This window comes from Halichoerus grypus, chromosome 14 (genome assembly GCF_964656455.1).
Source record: "Halichoerus grypus chromosome 14, mHalGry1.hap1.1, whole genome shotgun sequence".
Classification (NCBI taxonomy): domain Eukaryota; kingdom Metazoa; phylum Chordata; class Mammalia; order Carnivora; family Phocidae; genus Halichoerus; species Halichoerus grypus.
Genome location: NC_135725.1, coordinates 91,600,632 through 91,626,970, shown reverse-complemented (window position 1 = coordinate 91,626,970; position 26,339 = coordinate 91,600,632). Strand labels below are relative to the sequence as shown.

General features: G+C 61.8%; 1 protein-coding gene across 3 annotated transcripts in view; it reads right to left on the bottom strand.

Annotated features, from left to right (window-relative positions):
• The window catches only part of COL5A1 (collagen type V alpha 1 chain), a 155,916-nt gene that overhangs the window by 63,211 nt on the left and 66,366 nt on the right, over positions 1-26,339 (bottom strand). For all 3 annotated transcript variants that reach the window (XR_004922416.2, XM_036108711.2, XM_036108705.2), the window contains exons 5-20: positions 26,129-26,260; positions 25,192-25,329; positions 24,559-24,798; positions 23,412-23,570; positions 23,198-23,254; positions 19,256-19,297; positions 18,975-19,037; positions 11,408-11,482; positions 10,501-10,593; positions 9,213-9,269; positions 8,282-8,335; positions 7,891-7,944; positions 5,515-5,568; positions 4,621-4,674; positions 3,537-3,590; positions 1,460-1,504 (exon numbers count right to left, since the gene is read on the bottom strand). Coding sequence is in view for 2 of the 3 variants with exons in the window: in XM_036108711.2 (XP_035964604.2) it covers positions 1,460-1,504; positions 3,537-3,590; positions 4,621-4,674; positions 5,515-5,568; positions 7,891-7,944; positions 8,282-8,335; positions 9,213-9,269; positions 10,501-10,593; positions 11,408-11,482; positions 18,975-19,037; positions 19,256-19,297; positions 23,198-23,254; positions 23,412-23,570; positions 24,559-24,798; positions 25,192-25,329; positions 26,129-26,260 (1,371 nt within the window). In the remaining variant the exon portion in view is untranslated. The remainder of the gene's footprint in view (positions 1-1,459; positions 1,505-3,536; positions 3,591-4,620; positions 4,675-5,514; positions 5,569-7,890; positions 7,945-8,281; positions 8,336-9,212; positions 9,270-10,500; positions 10,594-11,407; positions 11,483-18,974; positions 19,038-19,255; positions 19,298-23,197; positions 23,255-23,411; positions 23,571-24,558; positions 24,799-25,191; positions 25,330-26,128; positions 26,261-26,339) is intronic.

Below are 26,339 nucleotides of genomic sequence, written 5' to 3'. Positions count from 1 at the left end.
GGTATAATTTAGTCCCCAGTGAATGTGTGAGTGCAACCCCAGGCTCTCTCTGTGCCATGTTCGCAATATTTCTCCTCCATTAACATCACCAGATGCATACGGCCGTGGCGACGCGGACAACAAAAGTGAGACATTTGAAAAGTAACCATAAGTGAAACGTAAATGGTGTTCTTTGTCACTGAGGAAATGTGCTTGGACCCTGAATAGAGGTCGGCTTGGGGAAAGAGCGGTTTGATGTCACAGGAGGACCACCCTGATGGAAGGCTCCACTTTTGGGAAGTGTAGACATCAGAAGGGATGGCAAACCATTTGATCAGTCTCTGCAACTGCCCCTGGACACTTGCCTGATGTGCTCTGGGTGTCCACCATGCCTGCAGCTTGGACACCCCCCATGATGACCCTGGACACCCCCATGATGCCCCTGGACACCCACCATGATAAGCCTGGATACCCACCATGCCTGTGGCGTAGACACCTACCATGATGGCTCTGGACGCTATGATGGCTCTGGACACTCACTATGATGACCCTGGATGCCCACTATGATGACCCTGGACACTATGATGGCTCTGGACACTCACTATGATGACCCTGGACGCCCACCATGATGACCCTGGACACCCCCATGATGCCCCTGGACACCCACAATGATAAGCCTGGATACCCACCATGCCTGTGGCGTAGACACCTACCATGATGGCTCTGGACACCCACCATGATGACCCTGGACGCTATGATGGCTCTGGACACTCACTATGATGACCCTGGACGCCCACTATGATAAGCCTGGATACCCACCATGCCTGCCGCCTAGACACCTACCATGATGGCTCTGGACACCCACCATGATGACCCTGGACACCCACCATGATGGCTCTGGACACTCACTAGGATGACCCTGGACACCCATCATGATGGCTCTGGACACTCACTATGATGACTCTGGATGCCCACCATGATGACCCTGGACGCCCATCATGATGACCCTGGATACCCACCATGCCTGCGGCCTAGACACCCACCATGATGGCTCCGGACACTCACTATGATGACCCTGGACGCCCACCATGATGACCCTGGACTCTCACCATGATGACCCTGGACGCCCATCATGATGACCCTGGACGCCCACCATGATGACCCTGGACACCCACCATGATGACCCTGGACACCCACCATGATGACCCTGGACACTCACTATGATGACCCTGGACGCCCACCATGCCTGCGGCCTGGAGTCCTAACCACAGCCCTCCAGGCCTCAGCTTCTTCCTCCAGGGAAGGTCATATTTGCCCTACCAGCCTCTCCAATGTGCTCCTTCTTTTCCTCCCTCAAGAGTCCCCCAGATGTCTCTGTTTCTCTAATCTATACTCTGGGTCGGTCCCTGGCTCTGCTCAGAGTAGCCTCTTCAAGCAGCCCGTGGCCATGCTGAGGACACAGAATGCGATCAGGACTTACAGGTTCCCCAGGCAGCCCTCTGGGCCCGACTTCTCCATCGTCACCCTGTGGGGGAGAAAAGAGGCAGGATTTTAGAGACAAGTTCTAAAGCTCGGACAGAGAGACAATGTTCCCTGCAGCTGTGCAGAAGGATGCTTTGTCCTGGGGCTGCTTCTGCCTCTGCCAGATTTACTGGTCCCGGTACCAGCCGGGAAGGCCCAAATGTCCTCACTCCCAGAAAGCTGCAGGGAAAAGGTGGGATCTGGGGCCCTGGGACACTCTGCTCAGGAGGTCACAAACCACAGGTCCAACGACGAGAAAGCTGCACAAGAAAAATCACATGAGCAAAGGATCTGGTTACCTTGATGGGTAAGAATAGAGATGAATGATAGAGGGATAGAAGCCAGATGGAGACATAAAATTGGGAGGGGGTGAGAGATGATGGGGAAGGAGGGAGGGAAGGAGGGGGAGATGGAGGGGGAGAGGGAGGGAGGAAGGGAGGGAGGGAAGGAGGGAGGGGGAGAGGGAAGGAGGAAGGGAGGGAGGGAAGGAGGGAGGGGGAGAGGGAGGGAGGGAAGGAGGGAGGGGGAGAGGGAGGGAGGGAAGAAGGGAGGGGGAGAGGGAAGGAGGGAGGGAGGGAGGGAAGCAGGAGAGGAAGGGGGAGCGGGAGAGGAAGGGGGAAGGAGGGAGGGGGAGAGGGAGGGAGGGGGAGATGGAGAGGCAGGGGGAGGGAGGATGAGAGGGATGAAAGTAAATGACAGGCAAGAACAGGAGTGATAGAAGCTGGGGAGGAAAGGAGTCACGGACGAGGGTCACCAGATCCCCCGGGCCAACCCCAAGGTAGCCTAACCTCTCTGCCAGGGCCCTAAACACAGCTGGGGGAGTAAACCAAGATGAGTCTTCCTCCCAGCTGGACAGGGAAATGCTGCCTGGACTCGACTGGTCCAGATCAGGAGCTGCTTGTCAACATGCCACTTCTCGCCAACAACGGGCCGCTCCCTTCTCTTCCCCGCACACGCACGCGCACAACCAGGCCCGCACATCTGCACACGAGCATGCGTGCACACCGGGCACACGCATGCGCACGTGAAGTCACGCTCACACACATGCGTGCACGTGGGCCCTGCGCATGCACACACGCGTACACACGTGTGTATCCACACACACGAGCACACCCAGCCCTGCACACGCATGCGCACACACACGCACACCTGCTCTGATTCAAGGAGCACAGACGTCCAGGAGGACGCTGCTGGCCTTTCTCAGGGCGCAGCGAACTGTGCTGGGGCCCGGACAGCAGAAGGTGCCCTGACAAAGCCAACCTGGGAGCTGCTGAGGACAGAAGCACAGCCGGGACCTGCCCTTCCGACGCCCCACCTGCTCCCCTCACTCACAGGGCTTCTAAACCTTTTCCTAAAACACCCCTAACACCCCCAGACACAGTGTAAGTGACTGGGGTACATGGAGGCGGGGGCTTAAAAGCCCCCCACGCACTTCTCTGTCGCAGGATAATGGTGCTTAGGTCTAACACTGAGCTGCAGCCCCAGAAAACACCTGACAAACACCGGGACTCTGTGGAGCCCCCTGGGAGAGGCCCAGCTCCCGGCCCGGCTCCAGCCTCGGGCACAGCATCGTCCCCCGCTGCACACTCCCCGCCCGCTGCCCCACCCCCGCTCCAGAGCCAGGGACGGCCTGTCCCAGACTCTCCACCCCCTCCCCAAATCCCCGGGCTCCGCCACCCACAGCCTCCGCCCGAACCACGGACGTGCAGGGACATTGAGCTCACGACCTCTCCCGCCACCCCTCCTCCACATGACCTGGGCACCTGCCTCCCGGAATTGGGGGCCCTCTCTCTGAGGCCGGTGGCAGGTGAAAGCCACTCCGGGATGCCACACAGCGTAGGACCAGGAGTCAAGCTAAATGTTTTCACCTGTTTTACCTCAGAAGTGGCTTGCAGGCTGTCCCCACCTCCCGTGGCTTCGCCCTCCACAAGCCCCCCGCCCCCAGCCCCAAGCCTGGCAGCCACGCACTCTGCTACCAGCGTTTCCCAGCCGTTTCCGGCCCAGACTCCCTGAGGGGCAGGCAGGCGGGCACATACCCGTTCTCCGTCATCTCCTGGGGGTCCTGGCGGCCCAGAAGGACCAGGGTCACCCTAGGAAGTCAAGCAGGGTCCGCGTTAGGCACCTGGGAGCAGCTGCCCACGACTGCCCCAAATGCCCACCCGTCTTCCTGTGGTTCCAACACTGGAAGCCCCGAGCCCGCTGAAGATTCCCTGAGCCTCTGACGTCCGTCTGGGGAGCTGGTGTCAGGAGGCAGGGCGGGGGGCAGGTCCACGGACACGGGGCGCCCCGGGACACTGCAGCGGGGTCTGGGCCACACCCTGCCAGCTTCTGAGAGCACCCCAGCCCCACAGGGTCCCCCCAAAAAGGGCTGCCGTCCTGCACAGCAAGTGTCCCGAGGGTGGGAGCTGGGCCACCTCCCACCCCTGGCGGCTTCAGGCTTTGCACACGGTCGGTGCTCAATATGTGCTCATCCGTCCAATGGACGGGCTCTGACCTGGAGGCCGCCTTTGTTCCAGTCTCCATGTCACAGCTGGAGAACGTGGACAACGCAGCTTTGGTAAATCACTGCGGCCATTTCTCAACACGCTGTGGGACGTGATGGATAACGCCCGCCCCCCGACACAACCAACAAGCGTGTGTGCGTGCCCGCGTATCCACACGTGCCCAAGGATAAAAGAGGTGTTGTCTGCTTCAGAGAACAGGCAAGGTAGAAAGTGTCCGGTGAGCGGCACGGGGCCGTCGCGTGGAGACCGCCTCCCACGGGAGGAGACGCGGGGGCTGCTGGCCACAGCACGCACCCGCCCTCGTCAGCTGCAGCCACGTGGGCTGTGCAAAGGGCCCTCGGCAGCTCGTGGTGCACCACCAATCAGACAGCGGGTTTCTCCAGGGAAGGCTCACCCTCGCCCTCCTGCGCCCCTCGAGCGCGGGGCCTTTCTCTGGGCTCACCTTCCACCAGCAAACACATCACGTTGGCACTAGCTTTCACTCCCCACACCCGCAAGTTTCTTTAGGGACCACCCGGGACTGGAGGGAACCCAGCCCCACGCGAGAGCGCGGAGGCCTCCGGAGAAACAGAACCCATCAGGGCCTCTGCCGCGAGCGCTCAGACAGGACACTCACCCGGTGGCCCTTCTCCCCCGGCAGTCCGGCCAGGCCGTCGAAGCCGCGGTCACCCTGCGAGGGGACAGAGAGGCTGCTCAGACACCGTGCCGCACACAGCTCAGCCGCCCTGCCTCGGGCCACGGTTCGGGTGGCGTCTGTGGACCCGGGCCCCAGGAACCCCGTGTGCGGTGACCCCTGGCCTCCGCTCACCGCACACCCCACTGCCTTGGGCCTATGTTCCCGGGCTCTTTTCCCCCAAACACCAACAAAGGCCAGAAACACAGAGGTGACTTTTGTCCTTGGGCCACAGACTCTGAGCCTCGCTGGCAGCGCCAGCACGTGCGCCCGCCTCGCTCACTGCTCTGCCCTCAGCACCAAGCAGGCCCGGCACACGTAGCCGCCCATGCTCATCTGGCGGATGGGCCGACGCAGGGCCGCACGCACCCCAGCTCCCCGGCCACCCCGGGCTGCCTCCTGTCTCGTGCATGTGGCAAACCACGCAGGGTGAGGCTGAGAGTAGGCTAATCCAGGCTTAAGATACTTCTGTGGTTGGAAGAAGACCGTGGGCTACTGGGAGAGAGTCAAGAAGCCCTTCTTCCCTCCTGCCGCTCTGGGGACCCGAGACCAGAGCCTCGCAGGAGCTCAGTGGGGAGCACCCGAGCTCAGCAGCTGCTAGGTGAACAGACGTCCAACCCCCGGCAGGTGTGGGGACCCATTTTCTGCCCACTCCGGGTAACAGCAGCTCGTCCACATCGCAGTGTGCTCGCTGGATGAGCGTGAACGCCATGAGTCATTACTTGTCATCAGAATTACATTCACCACATGATGGACATATTGGCCACGTCACCAATGTGATGACAGCGATGGCGGCCACGGTTCCGAGGACACCGGGAGGCGGTGAGCGTAGCCTACCTTGGGGCCAGTTTGTCCAGGCATCCCTCTTGCTCCGTCACTCCCCGCTCGGCCCTGGAACAGAGGAGGCAAGCTGTCACCAGGACCTGTGAGTGGTGGCTTCCTGTGAGGCCCAGCAGAGTCGCACAGCCCCACGTGGCCGGGCTGGTCCAGAGGACCCAGAGCCGGGGTCCTGGGGCTGCTGCGCGCCTCTCGACGTGCTTCCCGTCTCTGTGAGCCTCGTCATCTGAAATGCCAGATGGGGGTAGTACCACCCGTCTCTGTGTCTGGGCTGAGACCAGGCTGCAGGAGAGCCAACAGGCAGCTCCGTCTGTCCACGGGGCTAGGGGTCTGGGGGTCTGTGGCTCAGAGACAGCGTGTCCCTGCATGAATACACAGCTCACTTCCCTTCCACTGTTCAGAAGCCAGATGACAGAATGGAGGGCCACAGACGGCAAGCGCCCAGGATCAGTCCAGTCGGCTACAAAGGAAACTGAGCCCCCGGTGGCGGCTGGTCTCACGAAAGCCACACAGCCGCCCACTGCAAGCACAACACTCCATCTGTGGAGGCCACTCCCCAGCCCATTACTTCCAGCTATTCCCAGGGAACTGCAAGGACAAGGCCACGGCCCCACCTGACTGGCCAAGGGGACGAAGGGCAGGCTCACCACAAAGGCCCCGCCGTCGCCCCGGGAGAGCCCCGCCAGGCTTGAGGCCACCTGGACAGGGATGGGGACACACTCAGCCAGGTGCTGACTCGCTAATGAGCGATGTCAGGCAGCTGAGTATGAAGGGCTGACCCAGATCAACGTCCTCTCTCCTCCCTGCATCCGGCGTGCAGCTGATCAAACAAGGCCGTCCCCAGGCCGCTCACCGCCCGGCACAGAACATTTGGAAAGCGGCAGCTTTTGGCCACAAAGTACAGGGGAGACAGAGCAGCAACAGAGAAGAAAGAAGCCAGGGACCCGGGTAGACCACAAGGAGACAGTCTGTCTCCCCGGGGTTCAAGGTTACAAGGAGCTGCCAGGGATGAAAAGTCACCTCGGGAAAGGCGCCCAAGAGGCGCAGCTCCGGGGCAAAATGCTGAAGCCAAGCCAGGCGAACAGAGCGGCTGACAGGGGCCCCCTGCAGGCGTGCACACACTCAGAAATCATGGGAGATTCGTCAGAACCGCTCCCACGACCTCACGGCCCGGCGCCACTCAGCGGGACGCGCAGCCGCTCCCATGTTCGCAGCCCGCGCTCCGGCCCAGCTACGGGGCCTCCAGAGAAGTGACAGACCAGCGCAGCCCGCCCGGCCTCCCGCCGCCTCTCCTCCCACACACTGTGTGCTCCGGGCACCTGGGTGCTCTCACTCTGGGCCGTGGAACCCCGCCAGCCGCGGGAGGACCCGCTGTCCGCCTTCCCCACCCTCCCATCCCTCCCCTGCTTGCCTGAGGATCCGGGGAAACGGGACACTACACGTTTACAGAGACTCACAGAAACCTTTAATGAAATACAATTCTTTCTGGAATCAGGTCCAAGATAAACCCCCGACTGTCTCCCAAGAATCACCGAATTCCGGCTTTGGTGGGCCGCGTGGAGGCATGGGTCTGACCCTGCATGGGGCCTGGACCCCCCACGCATGGGGGACCCGCGTCCTGATGGCCACACAAGAGCCGTGCCCCCATCACTCCTGCTCAGGACCACTGTTAGCCCCCCAGATGAGTCCTGTCCGCCCCACACACTTTCCAAGCAGAGTGGCCAGGTAGCCCCAGGGGACAGCACCCCTCAGACAGGCTCACATCCAGAACCTTCTCTTCCCTCACTTGAGGCCTTCTCTGGCTGAAAAGACCTGCTCCTTAGCCATCTTTTTGGTGAGATGTGAGTTCATTAGGTTCTCCCTGGCTTGTCTGGATGGGGATCATTAATTTATACCAACCTGTAAACGCACGTCCTATTCAGCAGCCATGGTCATATGGAAACAAACTCGTTCCATCCACTGGAACTGCCCCCCAGAGTCCCGGGGGCCCCAGACGTCCGCCGGGCCATTCCCCTACCCCATTTCTGGAGAAACAAGGCCACCCCAAGGAAAGAAGGCCCACCAATCACTTTGTCTTCTCCATGCTTGCTCCCAGAGGGCCTGGGAAGCTGCCTCAATTAAAAACGTTTGTAAACTGAATGAACGTGCTCAGGACAGAGGCCAGGCCAGCAGAGGTGGGTGAGCTGCACCTGCCCCAGGACACTGAGCACCGCTGGCTCAGCTCGCGCCCGGGGGAAGGGGATCCGGCCTTGAAAACAGTCGCCCTTCGATGGGAGGGGAGTAGCCAGGCTTCGGGCCTCGAGCCTGGCCCCGGGGACAGAGCAGCCTCCCCGCCCCCGCGTGACCCGGCTGTTGGCACTGACCCACAAAACTCACCCTCCTTCCAGGCTTTCCGGACGGGCCAGGTGGGCCCTGCACACCTCGGGGTCCCTGTCCAGAAGCAGAGAGGGCAAAGGGTCAGGCCGGATCCGTGTTTTTCAGAGGCAAAAGCAAAGCCTTGTCCCCGTGCTCATCAGCCCAGCCGATGGTGGCTCTGGGCCGCAGCGGGCAGGGCACAGGATCTGCGGCCCGAGTGAGGGCCCGACGGGGCCAGCTTGTCCCCCTGCACAGCACAGGTATTTCTGTTCTATGCCCAGCTGTGCACAAAGCCACAACTCCCACCGGCTTCCCTGAAGACACGCAGTGTCGGGTCCCCCATTCCAGCGGTCACCACCTCCAACGCACTGGAGGTGCCCCTCCAAGCAGCAAGAGTGAGGTGCCTACGTACCTGAGGCCCCATGTCTCCCGGCTCGCCCTTCAGACCTCCGCTCCCTGGAGGGCCCTAGAGAGACACGGTCTGAGTTAAGGAACGCTCACCAGACCCCGGGAAAGGGGTCGCCCCGTGGGGCAGGGCTCCGCTGAGAACGAGCAGAGGAGTCCAGCCTGCCTGCCTTGGACAGAGCCTGAGGGACGATGAGTAACTTTCCAGTTATGTGGATGTCTTCTTCATTTTGAACAAAATTCTGGACAGCGGGAGCCATGAAGCCCGCACCGTGTTTGCTTCTCTCTCCAGGATGAGTGTGACTGGGGTCTGTCGCAGCCCGCAGCTCAGGGCAGCGTGTGGGCATCCTCCGGGCCCACGACGAGGCAGGAGCCGCAGAAGGACTGAGCAGCCCTGAGCCAGCACTGACGGGGAAGGTGCCGGAGGCAGACCCGGGGCAGAGAGCCAAGCCCGCCCCTCCCAGGGAACGGACTGGCAGGTGTTTAAATCTTCCGTCTCCTTGCAAACGGCAAAGGCCGCCCACACTCCCTGCGGATCCCGTTTGCCAGCCCTGAGTATGCTTGGGCACACACCACACACAGCTTGTGCAGCTGGGGAGGGCGGCAGGAGGAAGGCTGGGTCTGCCCCCACTCAAGCGCTCTTGACTTTGGAAATGTGATTGTAAAGAATAAAGATAGCCAGAAAGAAAGGCTCCCTGGGTCACGAGGCAAAATCACAGCCAGAGCAGGTATGGCAGGCCTCCCAGCCCCCCGGCCACCAGGGCCTCCTCCCAACCCCCGCCCAGGGCCCCCATACCCGCTGGGGTGCCGCTGATATATTAGTGGTTGAAAAGAGCTTAAAGGGTGCCCTCTCCAGGTGAGCTGGGAGCCAAAAGGGACTGACAAAGGACTCCCCAGCCCTCACCAGGCTCCCCCACTCTCCCCCACCAAGGACTCACCATGGGGCCAGGTCGCCCGGTAAGACCCATCGGGCCAGCCGGCCCCCGCAAGGCCAGCTGCAAGAGAAAACAGGGCAGGCTGAGGAACAGCTGGGGTACTGGTCCTAGCAGGGGAGGCTCCACTGGGCAGGAAGGGCCCGACGGGGCACACCAAGGACAGGGGCCTCTGCAGGAGGGGTCAGATGGAGCTCCAGAAACCCAGCACCGAGACTCCTCTGGGGCCTCTGAGCCAACCACGAATGGAACAGAGGAGACAGAGGGGGAACCCGGGGGGGGGGGGGAGTCGTGCCCCCCTTGTAGGGATGGGTTACCTGCTCCTTTCTCCCCAGCCGGCGCCCCCTCCCACGCCCCTCGGCTGTCACCCACCCTGCCCCGCCCAGAGCACGGCTCCCACCTGCCACAGCCCAGCTCAGCCCCCTTTCCTAAAGGATCTCTTCTGCTCCTGTTCTGCGACTCAGTTTCCCGCCCCCTCTCCCCGCCCCGGCCCCTGCACCATGCCATTTTCATTTTGGAAAAGATTTGTGCGCATTATAAAATCTTGTAAGCCCATCACCCATTTGGCTCCAATTAAAGCTCTCAGATTAAAAGGCCAGCCAGGCAGGCCCAGCCAATAAATCCAGCCGCGGGCAATGGGGTTTGTCATGCACTGTGTTGCATCACGCGGACAATTTATTCCATAGCAACAACTCAATATTCAAGCCGTCCTGTAATTATCCACGCGTTCTGATCATTAACATCACCTCTGCTACACCAGAGCCACATAAATATTGCCCAAACAAGGGATTATTTAGCAGCTTCCTGAAACGCCCCATTAGCGGCGACGCTCCACTGGCGGATCACCCACCCCACCCACCCCACAGAACCGGGCTTTGCTCTTGTCACCTGCAATCAGCAATCTGGAGCATCATCAATTAAAACCTCGGTTCACTAACCAGCTGATTTGCAGAGAGTGGAGCCGTCAGGAAGAAAGTCTCCTCGGGAACCCCAGGCCAGGCGAGGGGCTTTGGGGCCCACAGGTGCTCTCCCAGAGGCTCTATCTCAGTCCCGCCCCACCACAGGGAGCCCCTTCCAGGTCTGTCCATCCCCGGAGCCCCGCGGGGGACAGCAGACGGCCCTGCACGTCCGTATCCATGCCGAGGGAACCCTGACACCCCTCCTGCCCCTTTCCCAGTGCTGGCCTGGGCCCCCAGCTAGACAAGGACAGGTGCATGCCCCCACAGTGTCCTGATCCCCCAGGAGGCGAGCCCCCCTCCACTGGCCCCGCACCTGGGACACAGGCACCACTTACCCGGGCCTGCTGCAGAATGGCTTGAGCCTGGGACTCCTGAGCCGACACCATGGGGCCTTTGGAGCCGGCGTCACCGCCCCCTCCGAAGCGGAACTGCGGGTGTAAGACGGGGGTCACCCGGGGTGCACTGGTGCAGGTGCCCACCCTGGACCCCGGGGCCTCTCGGGCGACAGCGGAGCACTGGGGGGTCTGGTCGGGCAACGTCTGGCACCAGACCCCTCCAGGGCCACGCTGCCCCAGCCCCACCTGCCAGCTTCAGCCCTGGGGCCACCTGGAGACCTGGCCCAGGTCCGGAAAGAACTTTCTGGCTTCTGTGGCACCTTACCCTGAGACCCCACAGCCCCTACCTACTGCAAGAAAAAGCCAAGGGCCCAGTGCAAAGGCCTGCATTGGGGAGGCCTAGCCAGGAAGCTCCTGGCTCTACATGGAGTCTCCCTGAGCTGTGCCCAGGCTCCCGGGCAGCACTGGGCCACCAGTCAGAAGCCTGAGGTCCAGGCCAGCATGCCACACAATGCCCTCCTGGGCCTGGGCTCCCAGTGAAGGAGATGGCACCACAAGGCCAAGGGCAGGTCAGGCACAAGGGGGAACCAGCTGGCGGCATCCACTTGGAGATCCAGCGGAGACGGACAGACGCCACTCAGCTTTCTTGCAGAGAGCCAGACTCCCTGCCCCTTGGATGGGCCAGCCCTGGATGCCAGCAGAGAACGGGAGGCCTTGACCACCAGGGTCCACTCTGCTCATCGGCAGAAACGCCCTCAGAGGAGCCCATTTCTACAAGACGGTTGGCCCACGTCGGAGTGACTCTGTGGCCAGGGGATGGATCCTCAGACAGAGCCCAGGGCACCCTCTCCACCACATTTTGAGCCCTGAGCCCCGGCCACCCATGCCCACAAATAAGGATACTCACAGGCAGCATGAGCATGGTTCCAGGAGGACCAGGCAGCCCATCAGCCCCAGGAAGGCCTGGGCGTCCAGGGGGACCCTGTGGACAGAAGGCCCAAGACAGCTGTGTCAGAATGCAACAGGGATGGAGCAGGGCTGTGTCCAGATGAGGTCAGAGCTGCAGCCTGCGAGGAAATGCACAGAGCAGCAAGACCCCATGGCATGGAATGTTCCAGAAGCCAAGCGCAGGGAAGAGAGGGGCATTGGCTGTGTGCTGAGGAAGAGGAAAGGCTTCTGGGGGGAGAGGGATGAGGGAGGGGGCCCTGAGCCAGACCTAGAGCGATTTGCAAGGGCAGAGAGAGGTGGGAGACTGCAATCCGGGGACACAGGTCACACTCTGGGAGACGGGCAGCATCCACCCTCCAGGCCTGCACACCAGCAGGCGGGGCCGCCCCAAGGACACCAAGGCCGGAGTCCAGCATCCACCAGCGTGCTGCCCTTCGTGACCCGGTCCCCACCAACTCTGCGTGTGGTTGCTTGGACAGAAGGCAGTCGACGCGTTTGCTCACTGGGACAGATGTAAAGGACGTCCACGGGACACAGACCCCTCTCGAGCGATTTCAGGAGCCCGTGTGTACACAGCTGACCCCGTGGTCTCCACAGACCCCGTTAATCTGGTCCCTGAGGCAGGTGCCAGACTGACACCTTCTACAGAATCTCTAGAGGGACCCTGCCCCTTTCAGGACTCTACAAACATAAGACAAATAAGACAGTGTATCTTCAAAAAAAACTGTTTTATCAGCCCAGCTTCCTCACTAATCCTGGCGGACTCCCACCCAGCCTGAGGTGCATAAAGCCCGTTTTGCGTCCAGAAGGAGGTTTGACTCCCTCTTCCTGACGGAAAGGGACCCCCATCGGCCGCACCCCGGTATAACTCTCCGCACCTGAGAGCTGTTGTAGAACGTGATTTGTACAAAGCGAGAAGGGGAAGCTCCCTCTCCGCCCCCAGAGTAGCCAGGACCAGCAGGGACGGCTGGCCGCAGGGACGGCGGCTCGCGACGCAGAGCGCACCCGCGGGGGTGCGGGGGTGCGGGGCGTGCGTGCGGCTCGGGAGGTGCTGCCCCTTCTCCAGGAGGTCGCCCCCTACAACACCGCCCCGCAATCTGCTCTTGCTCTTCGCTGGGCACCGCGGCCTGTTCACGAGCTTAGTGGCCGCAGAGCTGCCCACGCGGGAGGGGCTCCTCACTGACCCCGCCTGCCTTCCGAGGGCGCCCGCCGCGGCGGTGGGTAGGCGGGCAGCTTTCTCAGGGAAGTGCCTGGAAGCAGAACCCCTGGGTCAAAGGTCTGCTAACAGACGCGGCCAAACTGCCATTACCTGCCATTTTGGAAAAAAATCCTCAGAAGACAAGAAGTGTGTTTAAAAAAGAAAAAATCGAGAACAGGTTTGGCTACCCGGGGTCTCCTCTTGGAAATCTGGGGTGCTGCTCGCTGCTGAGCCTTGCACCTCGGGGTCGGTCCCAAATCAAACCGCAATTTAAGATGCAGGGTCCGTGTCTCCCGGGGACCTGACGCTGGTGTCTCGTGGCCCTGGAAGCCGGGGGCAGGCTGGGGGCGGCCCCTCGTCCACCTTCCCCTCCCCAAGACCCTCCCACCATGTCCTCTTTCCCTGCTCTTTCTGAGCCACGGTGCTGGGACCTCAGCCTCGCCAGGGCTGGGGAGGCTCTGGAACCAGAACGATGGAGGCAGAAGGTGATGTCCCACCCCCGTGAATCCTCCCAGAGCTTTACAGTGTGATGTAAGTCCCGCAGAGCCCCCAACCCATGACGGCTTGCAGAACTGTCAGCAAACCTCTGCCAAGCGCCAAGGTCCGTAACCTATGGCCTCTGTCCCCGAGCGGAAGGCGGGGCTACCTCCAAGCCAGCCCCCCACTTTTCAGGACACTGACCACAACGTGGCTCACTCTGTTACACGGCCCGCGTGGGACACCAACGGCTGCCCCAGCAAGCTGATGGGGAGGTCACGGGGACCCCACTCGGCTCCAGCTACTGGGTTAAAAGCAAAATAAGAAAGGTCACCTGTTCTGTATGACTTGGTCAGCTGGCCCCCAAATCAGTGTCCGAACTTGGTGGGAGAAAAGTGTTGTGAAGCCCCGGCACCGCGGGGCTCTGGGCCACACCTCGAGCGAGTCCAGAAACAAGGGGGCCGCCTCCGCATTAAGAAATCGCTGTTGTTTAATGGGGGTGTCCTGAGGCCGTGCTGGCCCTGCTCTTGCACCAAGATGAAGGGACAGGGCACTCAGATCCTTGGCGAAGCTGCAGATCCAGACCCAAAGCTGAGTCCGTGAGCCCTCAGCTCGGCACCCGGTGAGCCGCCCAGCAGCAGCCCATGCTCCTGCTCCCGAAACAGGCAGCAGGATGTCGGGGAGGGCCCCCAAAGGCCAGAGGAGTCTTTATACTGAGATATTTTTGCCTGGCTCTTAGAAAGACCCAGAAAAGGAACCTGGCATGAATCCTGGAGATCCTCAGTAAGTGTGCCACTTTTCCTTGCAGAACCAGCTCCTGGGCAATTAGAGCTTGGGAGTGGCCAGCGATGCTCTCCGTGGGGTCAGGGGCTGGCCACATGTCCCGCTCACCCCACCTGCCCCCGGCATGCCCGCCCCCCGGAATAGGAGCGGGCGCGGGTAGGACAGCCCGAGCCATGCCCACGGAGGTTTTCCAAGCCCTGGGCGGCTGCTGGGGCCAGACGGAGGGACTAAGATGTGCCCAGGACTGTTTCTAATTTCGGCCTTGTCCCCTCTCGAGGAGCGCCCGGTAGGCTCCTGCTATGAGAGGGGGTCCTTCTGGCTTCCAGGGATTAACAAGAAGACTCAAGAGGCCCGGCTGAGTGCTCAGCGATGTCTCTCAGAGCGGGGGTGACCAAGCCACAGAGAGGACGATGACCCACGACGCCCAGGGAAGGGCCGTGCCCCCGTGGCTTGTGGGCACAGATCCACAGGTTTCAAGACACTTCATGTCCAGAACGGAGACCCTTTCCCACAGGGGCGCCTCCCTCCCTGCAGAATCGGATGCACTTCGCACCCTCCGGGTGGTGGGAGCAGCAAGGGAGGCCCACAGCCGTCTGTCCGGGACGGCCTAGTGAGCTCAAGCACAGAGACGCCTGGCTGTGGGGGAACGTGAATAACCAACTGTGGGGGGTTGAATGGTGGCCCCATCAAAGAGGTCTGACTCAGGAGCACTCGGGGGGAGAACAGGTCCGCATGCATGTCCCCAGGAGGCGGGGAGACAACAGAGAAACCAGCCTGCCCTGCGGGCCAGCAGACGCGTCACTAGAAATGGCGTCTGCGAAGCGAAGCGCTTCATCCGATCAATCCTCAGTGGAATCTGCCGTCAGGGTGCCAGCAACCCGGCCTGTGTCCGTTCCCCTGGTGCTGGGCGAAAATCCAGCCAGCCAGCAGGGAATGCGGTGGCAGGGTGGGGTGCCATCCCCGAGGTGGTGCTGGGGACGCCGCGGGCACCTGGGAAGCGCGCTTTCCTAAGGGAGGGGGCACTGATGGATGCCCTTTAGAGCACGGCTTACAAACCGTGTAAGGCACAGAAAACGTACTCAAGCAAAATCCCATGGGAAACCCCACCCCTTGAAACCTGAAGAAGTGGTCGGTGGGTGGGGGCTGAGACCCTCCCAAATGGGAGACGGGGCTGGCCAGGCAGCAGGACAGCCGCGTCCTTATCACGGACTGACAGGTGTGGCCTCCCTTGCCGCTCCCCAACCCCCCCCCCCCCCCGCCCCGAGGGTACCAAACGCATCAGATTCTGCAGGGAGGGAGGGAGGGAGGGAGGGAGGGGGCCTCCGTCCTGGACATGAAGCGACTTGATAGGAAACATGCATGTTGAGCGGGGCTTCGGGGAGTACTCAGCCCCACGTGGGAGCTGGCAGCGCCCTCGGGACCCCCGGCTCTCTCGTCCTCAGTTTCCTTCTGAGCCCCAGAGGAAGGAGTGGGAGCCTCCCCACTGCGTGAAGGAGAGCCAGGCCACATCAGCCCCAGCCCTGCCTTGCCTCCCCCTGTTGCTTTCACAATTTCCCCCCACCCCTGCCTGCCTGGGCCTCCCCATCTATCACTAGGGGAAGGCGGATGGGGTGATGGCTCAGGCCCCTTCTCTACTGGGACACCGCCCAAGGGCAAGAACAGCTGGGAGAAGTGGCAGCCATCCCGTTAGGAAGCCAGGCTCAGCCAGTCAAGGTTAGATAAGAACTAATTTGTAACTGGTGTCCCTGGGTTGCTCAGTCAGTTAAGCAACCGACTCTTGGTTTTGGCCCAGGTCATGATCTCGGGGTTGTGAGATTGAGCCCCGCATCAGGCTCTGTGCTGAGCACAGAGTCTGCTTGTCCTTCTCCCTCTGCCCCTCCCACTCATGGGCACGCTCTCTCTCTCTAAAATAAATAAATAAACCTTTTTTAAAAAAACTAATTAATAAACAATAATAGGAAAGGCTAGGGAATCCCAGGATGGGGGAACTGGGCGGGGGGGGAGGGCAGGATCCTTCCAGATCACCCAGTGAAAACCTCCTACGTACAGACAAGCAAATGAGGCCAAGCCAGTGAATGGGATCAGAATGTGCCACCCCAAAATATGCCACTTTGCTGTGAGGACTATTTTGAGCTGAAGGCGACTGAGAATCAACAAAAGTCCTCTGCCCTCCCCTCCTCTGCCTAAAAGGAGAGCATAAGTTTTCTTTCATGAGCATGGCATGAATTATCCCCATCCCCATCTGTACCAGGGCGAGAACAACCCCTATCACTGGAGACAGGGAGCCAGCATGGAGGTAAGTCTGCGTAAGCAGACCTTACTAAAACGACCCTTACCTTCCATTAGTTCCCCCATAGATTTGCTAGTCACTTCTCCACGATGTGTCGCCCTTGGCTGAAATGATACATAAGTCTATGATACTCAAGTCTAGCTGCTTCTCTGAGTTTTCACTGCCTTTCTGTGATGCCCCTGTACACATGAAACTTAAAATATTAATAAAAGTGTGTGCCTTTTCTCCTATTAACACACTTTACTGTCAGTTTAATTTGCATGTCCCAATCACAAAACCTAAGAGGATGGAAAAAAATGTTTCCATTCCCTACAAAGGGATTTTGAGGTCTCCCTAGTGGCAGGTGGCAGTGTAGGATCCTGACTGTGCCTCCAGGGTTCTTTGCCAGGTGACATCCAGGAGAGCAGGGCATTGAGAGGATGCTGAACTGTGAGCAGAGACATCTCCTTAGACAACGGTGGCTTCAGTGGGACCCGGAGGGGTGGGCAGTGCTCGGCTCCTGGAATCAGCTCCCACCTCCCCACTTGGAAAGGCACTGGGGAGGCCGGTGGGCTGCGGGTTTCCCTCTAACTCCAGGGACAGCATACTTTATAGGAGTGGGTGTCTCTGCTGACCCCATGCCCAGTCCCCAGGCTCCTAGATCCTGGCTTGAATTTAAGAGACATCAGTTGCTCAAACCAACGATATTCCACTGTCAGGGGGCCTTGGGTCCTCCAACAGAGCGACCGGGTCCGGCTGCAGTGCGCAAGGTCCCAGCTGACCACTCACCACTGGCCCCGAGCCAGGCTCAGCCCAAAGGCAGGGAGCAAGTGGGGAGGAGTCGGCCTCAGTGACAGTCGGCCTGTGTGATGGGTGGATGGTGGACAGAGGGACGGACACTTGCAGCAACACCGAGGCTGACTGTGGTCTGTCCATATCTGTGCGCACTGTGAATAGCGTCCTCTCCTGCATCTAAGGGACAAGACAGCATCTGCCACGCCATGTGGTCCTCCCTCGCTGACATCTGGACTCGGTCATGCTCATGGGGCCCTCCCACGAGGATCCGTGGGGGCCCCTGGTGGTCGCCCCATCTCACACAGACCTTTGGGGACCGGGTCTCCAGAGCAAGCTGGGGTAGAGCCGGCAGAACTCAAGTGGTCTGGGGCTGGAGCCAGGGGCAGAGCAGTGGTTCCCACATCTGGAGTCGTGACCGCGTGGCAGAGGGGAGGGGCCGGGAGGTGTGGAAGACCATCCTAGTCCATGGAGAAAGACCCCCGTCCTCTGGGGCCCCAGGGCCACCAGCTAGAGAGAAACAGCAAGGCACAGAGTCTTGTTTGATGCCCATCTGAGGGGTCCTGAGGTGACCCGGCCACACAGAACGAGAACCCCCTCCTTCGGCCGCTGCTAACCCTAATCCACGCAGTCTGAAGTCCACCTCAGCGCTCACCGGCTCTGTGGGCGGGGCAGCTCCGAGGCCCAGAGCCTGGCTGCCCGCCGCTGTGCTGCCTCGGAAGCAGACCCTAGCCGCCTCGCCACGTGACCAGACCCAGCCACCGGCCCCATCCACACACCCACCCAAACCGTTAGGTCCATACTCTCTGGGCAGCGTGCCAGGCCCTGGGGATAAACGTCCATTAGGACACACACACACACACGCTCCTAGTTTCTCCTGTCCACAACTTAGCCATCTGATGACTAGCTCTTAATCTGATTGTGCTCACGTCGATATTCATTAGAGCCGCAGGAATAATCAACACAGGAGAAGAAACGAGCCAAGCGGGCCAAGAAGCCCCAAGGCTGCAGTACCCCAAAGCTCCACTAGGTGTCACAGCGAAATTGTGGCGTCCTGGGCTCAGCCCGCGTTCTCCAGCAACAACCCGGTGTGGGTCCCTCTGACCCGGGGGGGCGCGTCCCCTTGACAAAGGGAACCCAGGAAGGGTTCCTTTGACGGGGGGGGACAAGAAGGGTCCCTCTGACCCGGGGGGGCGCGTCCCCTTGACAGAGGGAACCCAGGAAGGGTTCCTTTGACGGGGGGGGACAAGAAGGGTCCCTCTGACCCGGGGGGGCGCATCCCCTTGATAGAGGGAACCCAGGAAGGGTTCCTTTGACGGGGGGGGACAAGAAGGGTCCCTCTGACCCGGGGGGGCGCGTCCCCTTGACAGAGGGAACCCAGGAAGGGTTCCTTTGACCCGGGGACCTGGGACAGGTCCCTTTGATGGTGGGGGTCCCCAAGATGGGTCCTTTTTGACCTGGGGATACATTCCTTTGATCTGGGGACCCCAGACCCAGGGGGCGGGGAGTCCAGGTGAGTCCCTTTGACTGGGCACCTGGGACGGGTCCCTATGATCAGAGGACCCCGGGGAGGGTCCCTTTGACCCAGAGCAAGCCCTCCCGTTCTGTTGCTTGATTTCCAAGAAGGAAGATGGAGTGAGGGGAAATCGAGGCCCAGGAAGCTCTCATACTGAGGAAGGATCGATGCAGATCCTAATCCCGGGTGCCGTGGACAGCAGTCGTCGCTGGGAGGCTAACGCAGGCCGCGGGGCCCTCTGCGAGCCGAGCACAGCAGCCTCCGTGGGGGCCTCGCAGACACCACCTGCCCCAGGCTCAGGGCCGCGAGGGGGTGCCGCTCCCCAGGTGTGTACATGGACACGAGGAGGAGGTGCTGTGAGAGGTAACAGGGCCGGGCGGTGTGCACAAGGAAGCTGACGCTCCAGCCGCCATCTGCAGGCGTGAGGACACCAGCCACAGAGCGGAAAGACACGCGGACACCCAGCGAGCTGAGCGCTAAGCCACCCTTACCCTCTCTCCAGGGTCACCCACTTGGCCAGTGGGGCCCATCGTTCCCGGAGGTCCTGGGAGACCCTGGAATTAAAAACAAAATCAGGACCGAGTTCAAAGATACAGCCACAAGGCAACACCCCGCTCCTGCCTCGCTTCAGGGGAGGGTGAGGGGGGCAGTGCTGGGCCTCAGGGCCGGGGTGCGGGGTGTGGTCTGCAAAGGGCAGTGAGTGCCCCCCTCTTTTCCATCCCCCACCCCCAAGCACCTCCCACAGGCCTGAGAAATGAAACACGACACTCACCGCGGGGCCTTCAGGGCCCGGCGGCCCCTCCATGAGCATGCCCTGGAAAAGACAGGAGACAGTGTCTGAGACCCCAGGACCCCATCCCTCCTGAGATCCCAGCATGGGCCTGGACCCCCGGCAGGCCCTGCTGGTGAGGATGACACCGGACCACAGACTCGGGCCTCAGGGAGCATGCCCAGCAGCAGCCCGAGTCCACGGGACACTCGGCCGCCCTCCTCCATAAGCCCCTCACCCTGCCACTGGCCCTCACAGTCTTCACCTCCAAGCAGGAACCTCCTGCCCCCCACCCCATCAGCCTGGACCCCAGACAGGCCATGTGAGTAGCAGAGGGGTCATCAGATGCAGCTCCCAGGCCCGGGGGGGCAGGGTGCCCCCACTCCCGAGCATCCACTTCCAGCCCCTTCCCAGAGCAGGACTCTCCTCTCTCCTGTCCAGTCAACACCAGACCGGGCACCTCCAACATCCTCTGTGTCTCATGCCCACTTCCGGGGGCTCTGAGACCATGCACAACCACGCGGGAGGGAAGGGGTCTCCTGCCCCCCGCAGGGATTTGCTCGCTGAGAACACAGCAGGGATGGCATCTGGGGGTCCTGGGACCAGCCAGGTTCTGCCTGGCCAGGCCAAGTAGGCTTTAGCCACACTCGGGGCCAGCAGAGTGGACACAGCGATGCCTTCCTCCCCAATGATTCTTGAGACTGCCAGGACAGGCCTCGGGGGCAGACCTCATGCTCCCTCTTCCCCCAAACCAGAGAAAGCAGATTGCTTCCCTCCAGGGATGGTGTGCGTCCCTGTGCCCAGACTTCCCTTCCAAAGTGAGCGGTGCTCTTGACAAACGTGGCGTGGCCTCCCCAGGGGGACAGGGGAATGCCCAGCCGAGGCTCAAAGACCCACGCTGGTGAGGGGCACCGGGCTGCTGGGTCCTCCGACCCCCAGCCTCCCCACCAGGGCTCCCCAGTCCCTGCGAAGATGTGTTTACACAGATGTGCACTCAGAGGAATATTTGTACTCAAAATGTACACAGACAGCTCATGCAAATAGCTTTCGAATTTCCTCCTCGGACAAAAGCAGCTGGGGAGGCTCAGTGGCAGAGCTGGGATCAAGCGAGAGACCTCTGGCCGAGGCGGGGCCCGGGGCCTGCAGCTGTCTTCCCAGACACACTGGCCGTTGTTCTCAGGGAGCTGGGGCGATGCCGATCACGGATCTCCCGGGAGGCTGGGCCAGAGCAGTCCAGGGCGGCCTGGGAAGGAGGCCGGACGCCGGGATGAAGGAGCCCAGCGCAGGGAGGCAAACCTGTCGCCAGGAACCGGACCCGTGGCCATGACCGAGGAGCGAGAAAGGTGTCGTTGACGAGGGAGCGTGGTGGTCTTCCTGCGAGGTGATGGCCCGGTCTACACCCCAGCAGGATGTAGACACCAGTCTCAAAATTCAGTGGAGAAGGTATCTGTGAGTGATGATCTTGGCCTTGGCCCAGCTGAACACAGCTCTCAATGCAGGTGCATCCACCCGTTAAACAGCACACACAAAAAAATGTTTCTTCCCAACCACAGTGCAGAGTAGAGACAGTGATTCATATGCCTCCCAAGGACATTCACCAGGTACCACGAGACACGGAGTCTGGGGACTGGTCCCTGGAGTCCCAGGATGCCAATAAACCCAAATCCCCTCAGCAGAGAAGTCTGCTGTCCTTTGAAGGAGCCGCTCATCCTGCTGACAATTTACAGGAGGTGCGGCTGCGAGGTCGAGAGGGAGCTGGTTCCAAGGGCTCCACGGACAGGAGCCCCTCTCCCCAGAGGGCAGGTTCTGGAGCAGGGTGGGGACAGAGGAAGCAGCGGCCACCCCGCCCTCTGCGGTCAGCGGTCAGCTGCGAGACCCACGCCAGCCGGCTCCCCGGACTCGGCCATCTGTTTACGGAGTTAAGACTTTGAGAGCATCTCTGGGTTGAGAAATTCCAACTATTTACATGGCGTCCCCAGAGGCCCGGGAAGGGCCCAGCGGACTCGAGGAAAGGGCTGGGGACGGGGCAGGACTGAACACTGGGGCCAGAGGAGGGAGCCCTCCCCTCGCTGTGTCCGGATGCCTCGGTTTCCCTCCCGAGATGAGGTGGACCTGTGTAGACACGCCGTCTATGCTGGGCCGGCTCTCCTTCCTCAGTCCCTCCTCCGCCCACCCCCACCCGAGCGCCTGGCAGCCGGGGCACCATGGCTCTCCTCCCGGAGGCTCATCTGGAGGCTGCGAGGGGACAGGAAGCGCGCCCAGAAGGTGCGAGCCTAGCCCCTCCCTGGCACCTGCCCGCACAAGATGCCCTGCCAATGAAGCCATGTAGGCCTCACAAAAGGTGCCCCAAGTCAAGAGCAGGTGCATTTGGGGACCAGAGTGTCTGGGGAAATGTGTGGTCAGTGAGACCAGCCAGGCTCAGGCCAGCCCCCGCCATATGACTGTGACACAGCTGCTGTCCTTCTGGGGTGCCCCCACCCCAGCTGCTGGCTGCCCCGCGCTTCCCCCCCGCTCACCCTTCCCCCGTGTCTGGACTTGGTGTCAGGATTTCCATGTTACTGAGCAAGGGGTCACCTGGCGCTGGCCCCACCCCCTTGGCACCTCTGCACCCTTCCCCTGTACCCTTCCCCTGTACCCCCATCCTCTACCCTCGGTCAAGCCGTCTTCCTTGAACCCGCAGAAAGCCCTGGAAGGGGAATGTTCTCAGCCTGAGACAAGGATGTGTCCAGGGACCACAGCCCCATGAGGCTGATGGGTCCCATCCCCAGACAGGCCGGGAGGGAAAATCACAAGGGGTTGCCTTCGCCATTATCCAGATGCTTCCATGGGCTGGGCATGGGGCCAAACCGGGAGGGCTCCGCTGAAACTCTGCCCACTGGGCGTTCCACCCCAGAGATGGCCCATGTCCCATCAGCCCCGGACACGGGGCTTCGGGTCTCTCTGGGGGAGACCAGCAGTTGAGGTTCTAAAAGCACCTTCCCAAGTCCATGGGAGGATGGAGGCCACAAAATTCCCCATCCCAGGAATCCAAGGTCATAAGGCCCTGGGAACCCTGACGTCCTATCCCAAGCTGAGCCACCAGGAACCACCCTTAGTCCAGTTCCGCCTTGTGACCAGCCGCAGGGCAGGACACTGGCCTCCTCCCTCCGGCGCTTGGACGACGTGGCAGGGTGGGCCTTGGCCAGCCCCTCCCCGCCGTCGTGTCCACAGCAGCTGCCCGGCCCACACCGCCAGGGCCACCACACGCAGCTGCGGAGCCCGCCCCACCCGGCTGATCACGTGGTGCCTCGCTGGCCTGCTCAGGGCCTGACCTCGGCAGCTCTCAGGCCACGGGGTGGATCCTGGTGCTCCCAGCCGGGCTCCCCAGGGGCAGAGGACATGGCAGCAGGGAGCAGCCCCCTGCGCCCCCGGCCACGAGCCCCCTCCCCCCGCCCCACTCCATCAGTAGCCATTGCATCTACTCCCCGTGATCCTGCGCCCAGCAGAGCGAGTTTCCCAAGCTCCCTGGCCACGGGACAGCCCACCACGCTTCACCAGTTTCCACACTCACCCCACGCGGTGGCCACGCCGGCCCGGGTGCGGCAGCGTTAAACCCCCCGTGCGGCCGCACCCAGATCCGAGGCGCCCCGTGAACCCTCTGACCCCTCCAGAGGGGCTCCCCTCCTTCTCACGAGCTCTGAGTCTCTCCCCCCGCTGACAACAGCCGCACGCAGTGAGAGGCTCAGACTGCAAGTGCACAGCGCAGCGTTCTCACCAGCTGGAACCCCAGGCAGCTGGCCCTTCAGGCAAGGTCTGGAACATTCCCCTGCCTGAGCCCTTTTCTCAAGCCTTGGCAACAAGCGGCGTGTGGTGTCCGCGAGGGGCCCCACGGGTCGGGCCTCGACCTGCATCACCCACCGCCCCCCCGCCGCCGATTTCAGAGAGGGGACAAGAGAGCACCCTTACCGGTTCAATGATGGCAGGCTCTCCCTTCTGACCCTTCTCTCCTCGTGGTCCTTCAATCTGGATTCGCAAAACACAGGTGGACAGAGAATGAGCAGAGGAGGGAAAGGAAGGCCCCTTCTCACGGCCCCGGGGGCTCACCAAGCAGGGGCCGCTCACAGCCGGCCCTCCCCGGGCCCCGAAGGTGCAGGCGGAAGGAGCCCCCACAGCCCCTCACCCCTTCGTAGATGGTGTCCTGGTTGGCGGGCATGCCCGGCCCTATCTCCGACGGGGAGACGGTGGGGTCGTAGTAGGGGTCGTAGTAACTCTCGTCCAGGTTCCGGATGGTTTCTTCAGTAAATTCCCCTTCCAAGTCGTCCTCCGGAGGCAGAGCCGGCTGGGAGGGAGGGGGCAGCGGGGGTCACTGGATGACCGTGAGGAACTGGACAGAGACCCCCTCCCTGCCCAGTCCCACAGCCTGGGGATGCCAATGATGGGGCCTCCCAGGAGCCCAGGCGAACTCGCTGGGGCCACTCCTGGGCCCCAGTGGCCTCTTCACGCATCTTCTCTCTCGCCACAGGGAGACTTCACCCCAAGCCCCACAGGACCCCATAGCAAGCTGGGGCTACACGGGCACCGCACGCTGTGGGGAAGTCAGTGCCGTCGGGGGCTCCGGCCCAAGGCCTCGTGGTCTTGGGGTAACAAGCCCCCAGTCCCATCCCGCTGACAGAGGGGTCTGGACCCATCAGAACCAGGTGTCTGCTCTGTGCCATCAAGAATCCGGCATCACGCAATGCCGACTGTGAAGCATTTGCTGTGTGCAGGGTGCGGTGCTCACCCCCTCCCCATCCGAAAGCTTGCCAACAACCCCTAGAGGAGGACCTGTGAGTGCCCCTTGTGAATGACAACTGAGATCCAGAGGGACGAAACTCTCCAAAGTCAGTGGATGAGGCTCCGAGCCAGGTCTGCCCAGCAGGAAAGCCCTGGGCACTAGGTCATGCCGGGCACTAGGGGGCCCCATGCCTCCTCTGCTGGTCCGGACCCCACGCTCGTGCACCTGTCCTGCCCGGCCCCCTCAGGCCAGAGAGGGACACTGCAAACACGCACGTCCTCATCCGCCCCCACCCGAACCCCGAGAGCCCAGGCAGGCGGGGCTCATCGTACCCACTTCGCAGATGGAATGCAGACAACAGTAAGACCGGCTCAGTGAGTCGGGGACCCCAAACCTGCTCAGCGCCCCTGGGGGCTGGGCTCTGCTGGGCTGGGGGGCAGGGAGCCAGCCCAGGACCCCCGAGGTCAGAGCAGAGAAAAGAGGGAGCCCCGAGCACTCCCCCAGCCCCTGCCCCCTCCCCTGGCCCAAGCCCACACGGAAGAGAACCAATTACATTGGAGGAGTTGCTGGTGCCGACAGTGCTGGTGGGGACCTCGGCCCCTGCGCCATGGTCAGGGGACTGGTCGGGGTTCTCGAAGCCCTCGTTGTAGTTCATGTCATCGTAAGGGGCGGGCGTGTAGTAGTCCTCGCTGGGCATGTAGTCGTAGTCCCCGATGCCGGGGTCCTCCTCCTTCCCGGCCCCCTCACTGGCGTCGGGCACCGGAGGGGCTGCTGTGGTGGGTGGGGTCTGCTCCTGAGAGCGGGGAACAGAGCGGGAGTCAGGGAGGTCTGGAGAGGACCCCCAGCACGGCCCCGAGGCCAAGCAAGGGCCCTGCGGACTCCATCCAGGCCGGGAGGAAGCCAGACCCGGGGCATGCTGTCCATGGCCTGAAACCCCCGATCCTGCACTGGAACGGGCAAAAGGAAAAGACCTCAGATGCCAAGCCACATGCCCCCCTCATGCCTACGTCTGCTGGTGGCACGGCAAGTGGCGAGCCCGCTGCCCCCCCTCCCCACGGGCACAAAGCACAGATGATCACCTGGCCCCCAGGGAACTGGTTCCCTGCCGAGCTTCCAGCCACCCCATCCTGGCCTCCACACCAGCCACGGCGTCCTCCCCACCATGGCCTGCAGCTCCCGCACAGACCTCGGCAATCTCTGTGGTCTCTCTAGCAGCTTCCACGGGCTTCTTGGTGGGGGTGGGCTCTTTGCCCGGGTCCTCCGTGTCCTCGTAGTAGGGGTACTCGTAGTAGTAGGTATCACCTTCACCTTCTCCTTCCGGGTACTGAAAGCAAATCGGGGCCACGTGAGGAAGGCGGGACCCCACCAGGAGCCAAGCTGCTCTCCTCACCGTCCAGGTTCAGCCAGGAAGGGGGGACACCAGAAAGCCGTGGCTCCGAACGGGCCTCCACCTGCTCCCGCTCTGTGGGCAGCTGAGGCAGCCCCATGGGAAGCACGAGGGAGGGAATGGGGGGCTCAGGGCCCTTTCAAAGAAAGTTGAGTCCTAAAAGGTGCAGACGTTCTGATCTTTTAGAACCAAGGGCCAGGACAGCCGCCAAGCTGTGGGGTCCTGTGGCAATGCTGCGGTCCCTCAGAATCCCCTGACCCTCACTGAAGCCCCAAACCACAGCGACAGAGAAGGTCTTGCCCCTAAAATGGGGACAGGGGCTTGGCCAGGAGGCCTTGGCTGCAGGGACTCAGCCCGGGCTTGGAAGCCCTGCCTGGGCCGTGGGACCCCAGCTTCATGAGGGCCACCCTTCCTTCTCTTCTGACCGGTCGGGACAGAAGGAGGCCAGGAGGACTAATGACAGCAGGGTGAACAGGACAGAAGCCGAGCGTCCCCTGAGACCCGGAAGCAGGAGAGGACCTTCACTTGGAAATGGTGGAGAGAACTATAAGCAGGCTGAACCACAGTGCTGCCGGGTGCGGCACAGGACAAACTTCGGATTCTTGCCCAGAGGGTTTATTTTAAAGGGGGGCCCCATGGCTTTTGTGTCCCTCCACCCCCCGCCTGCCTGCCGGACCCGCCCCCTCCCAAGGGGTCTGCCTACAACCCCACCATGAACCCCGGGGGGCTGACTCACGTATTCGTCTGGGTTGGGGTCCTGTGACTGGGGCTTGTCAGGGACGGCCGTGTCACAGTCGGGGCTATAGTGTTCGCAGTAATCGTAAGCTGCCCGGTGGTCCGAGACGAAGAGCAGCTGCTGGATATCACCCTGGAAAAGGACAAAAGCCCTTGAATAAGTGGCACACAGGGGACTCACATAGGGATCCGGGAGGCCAGTGGGGAGTAGC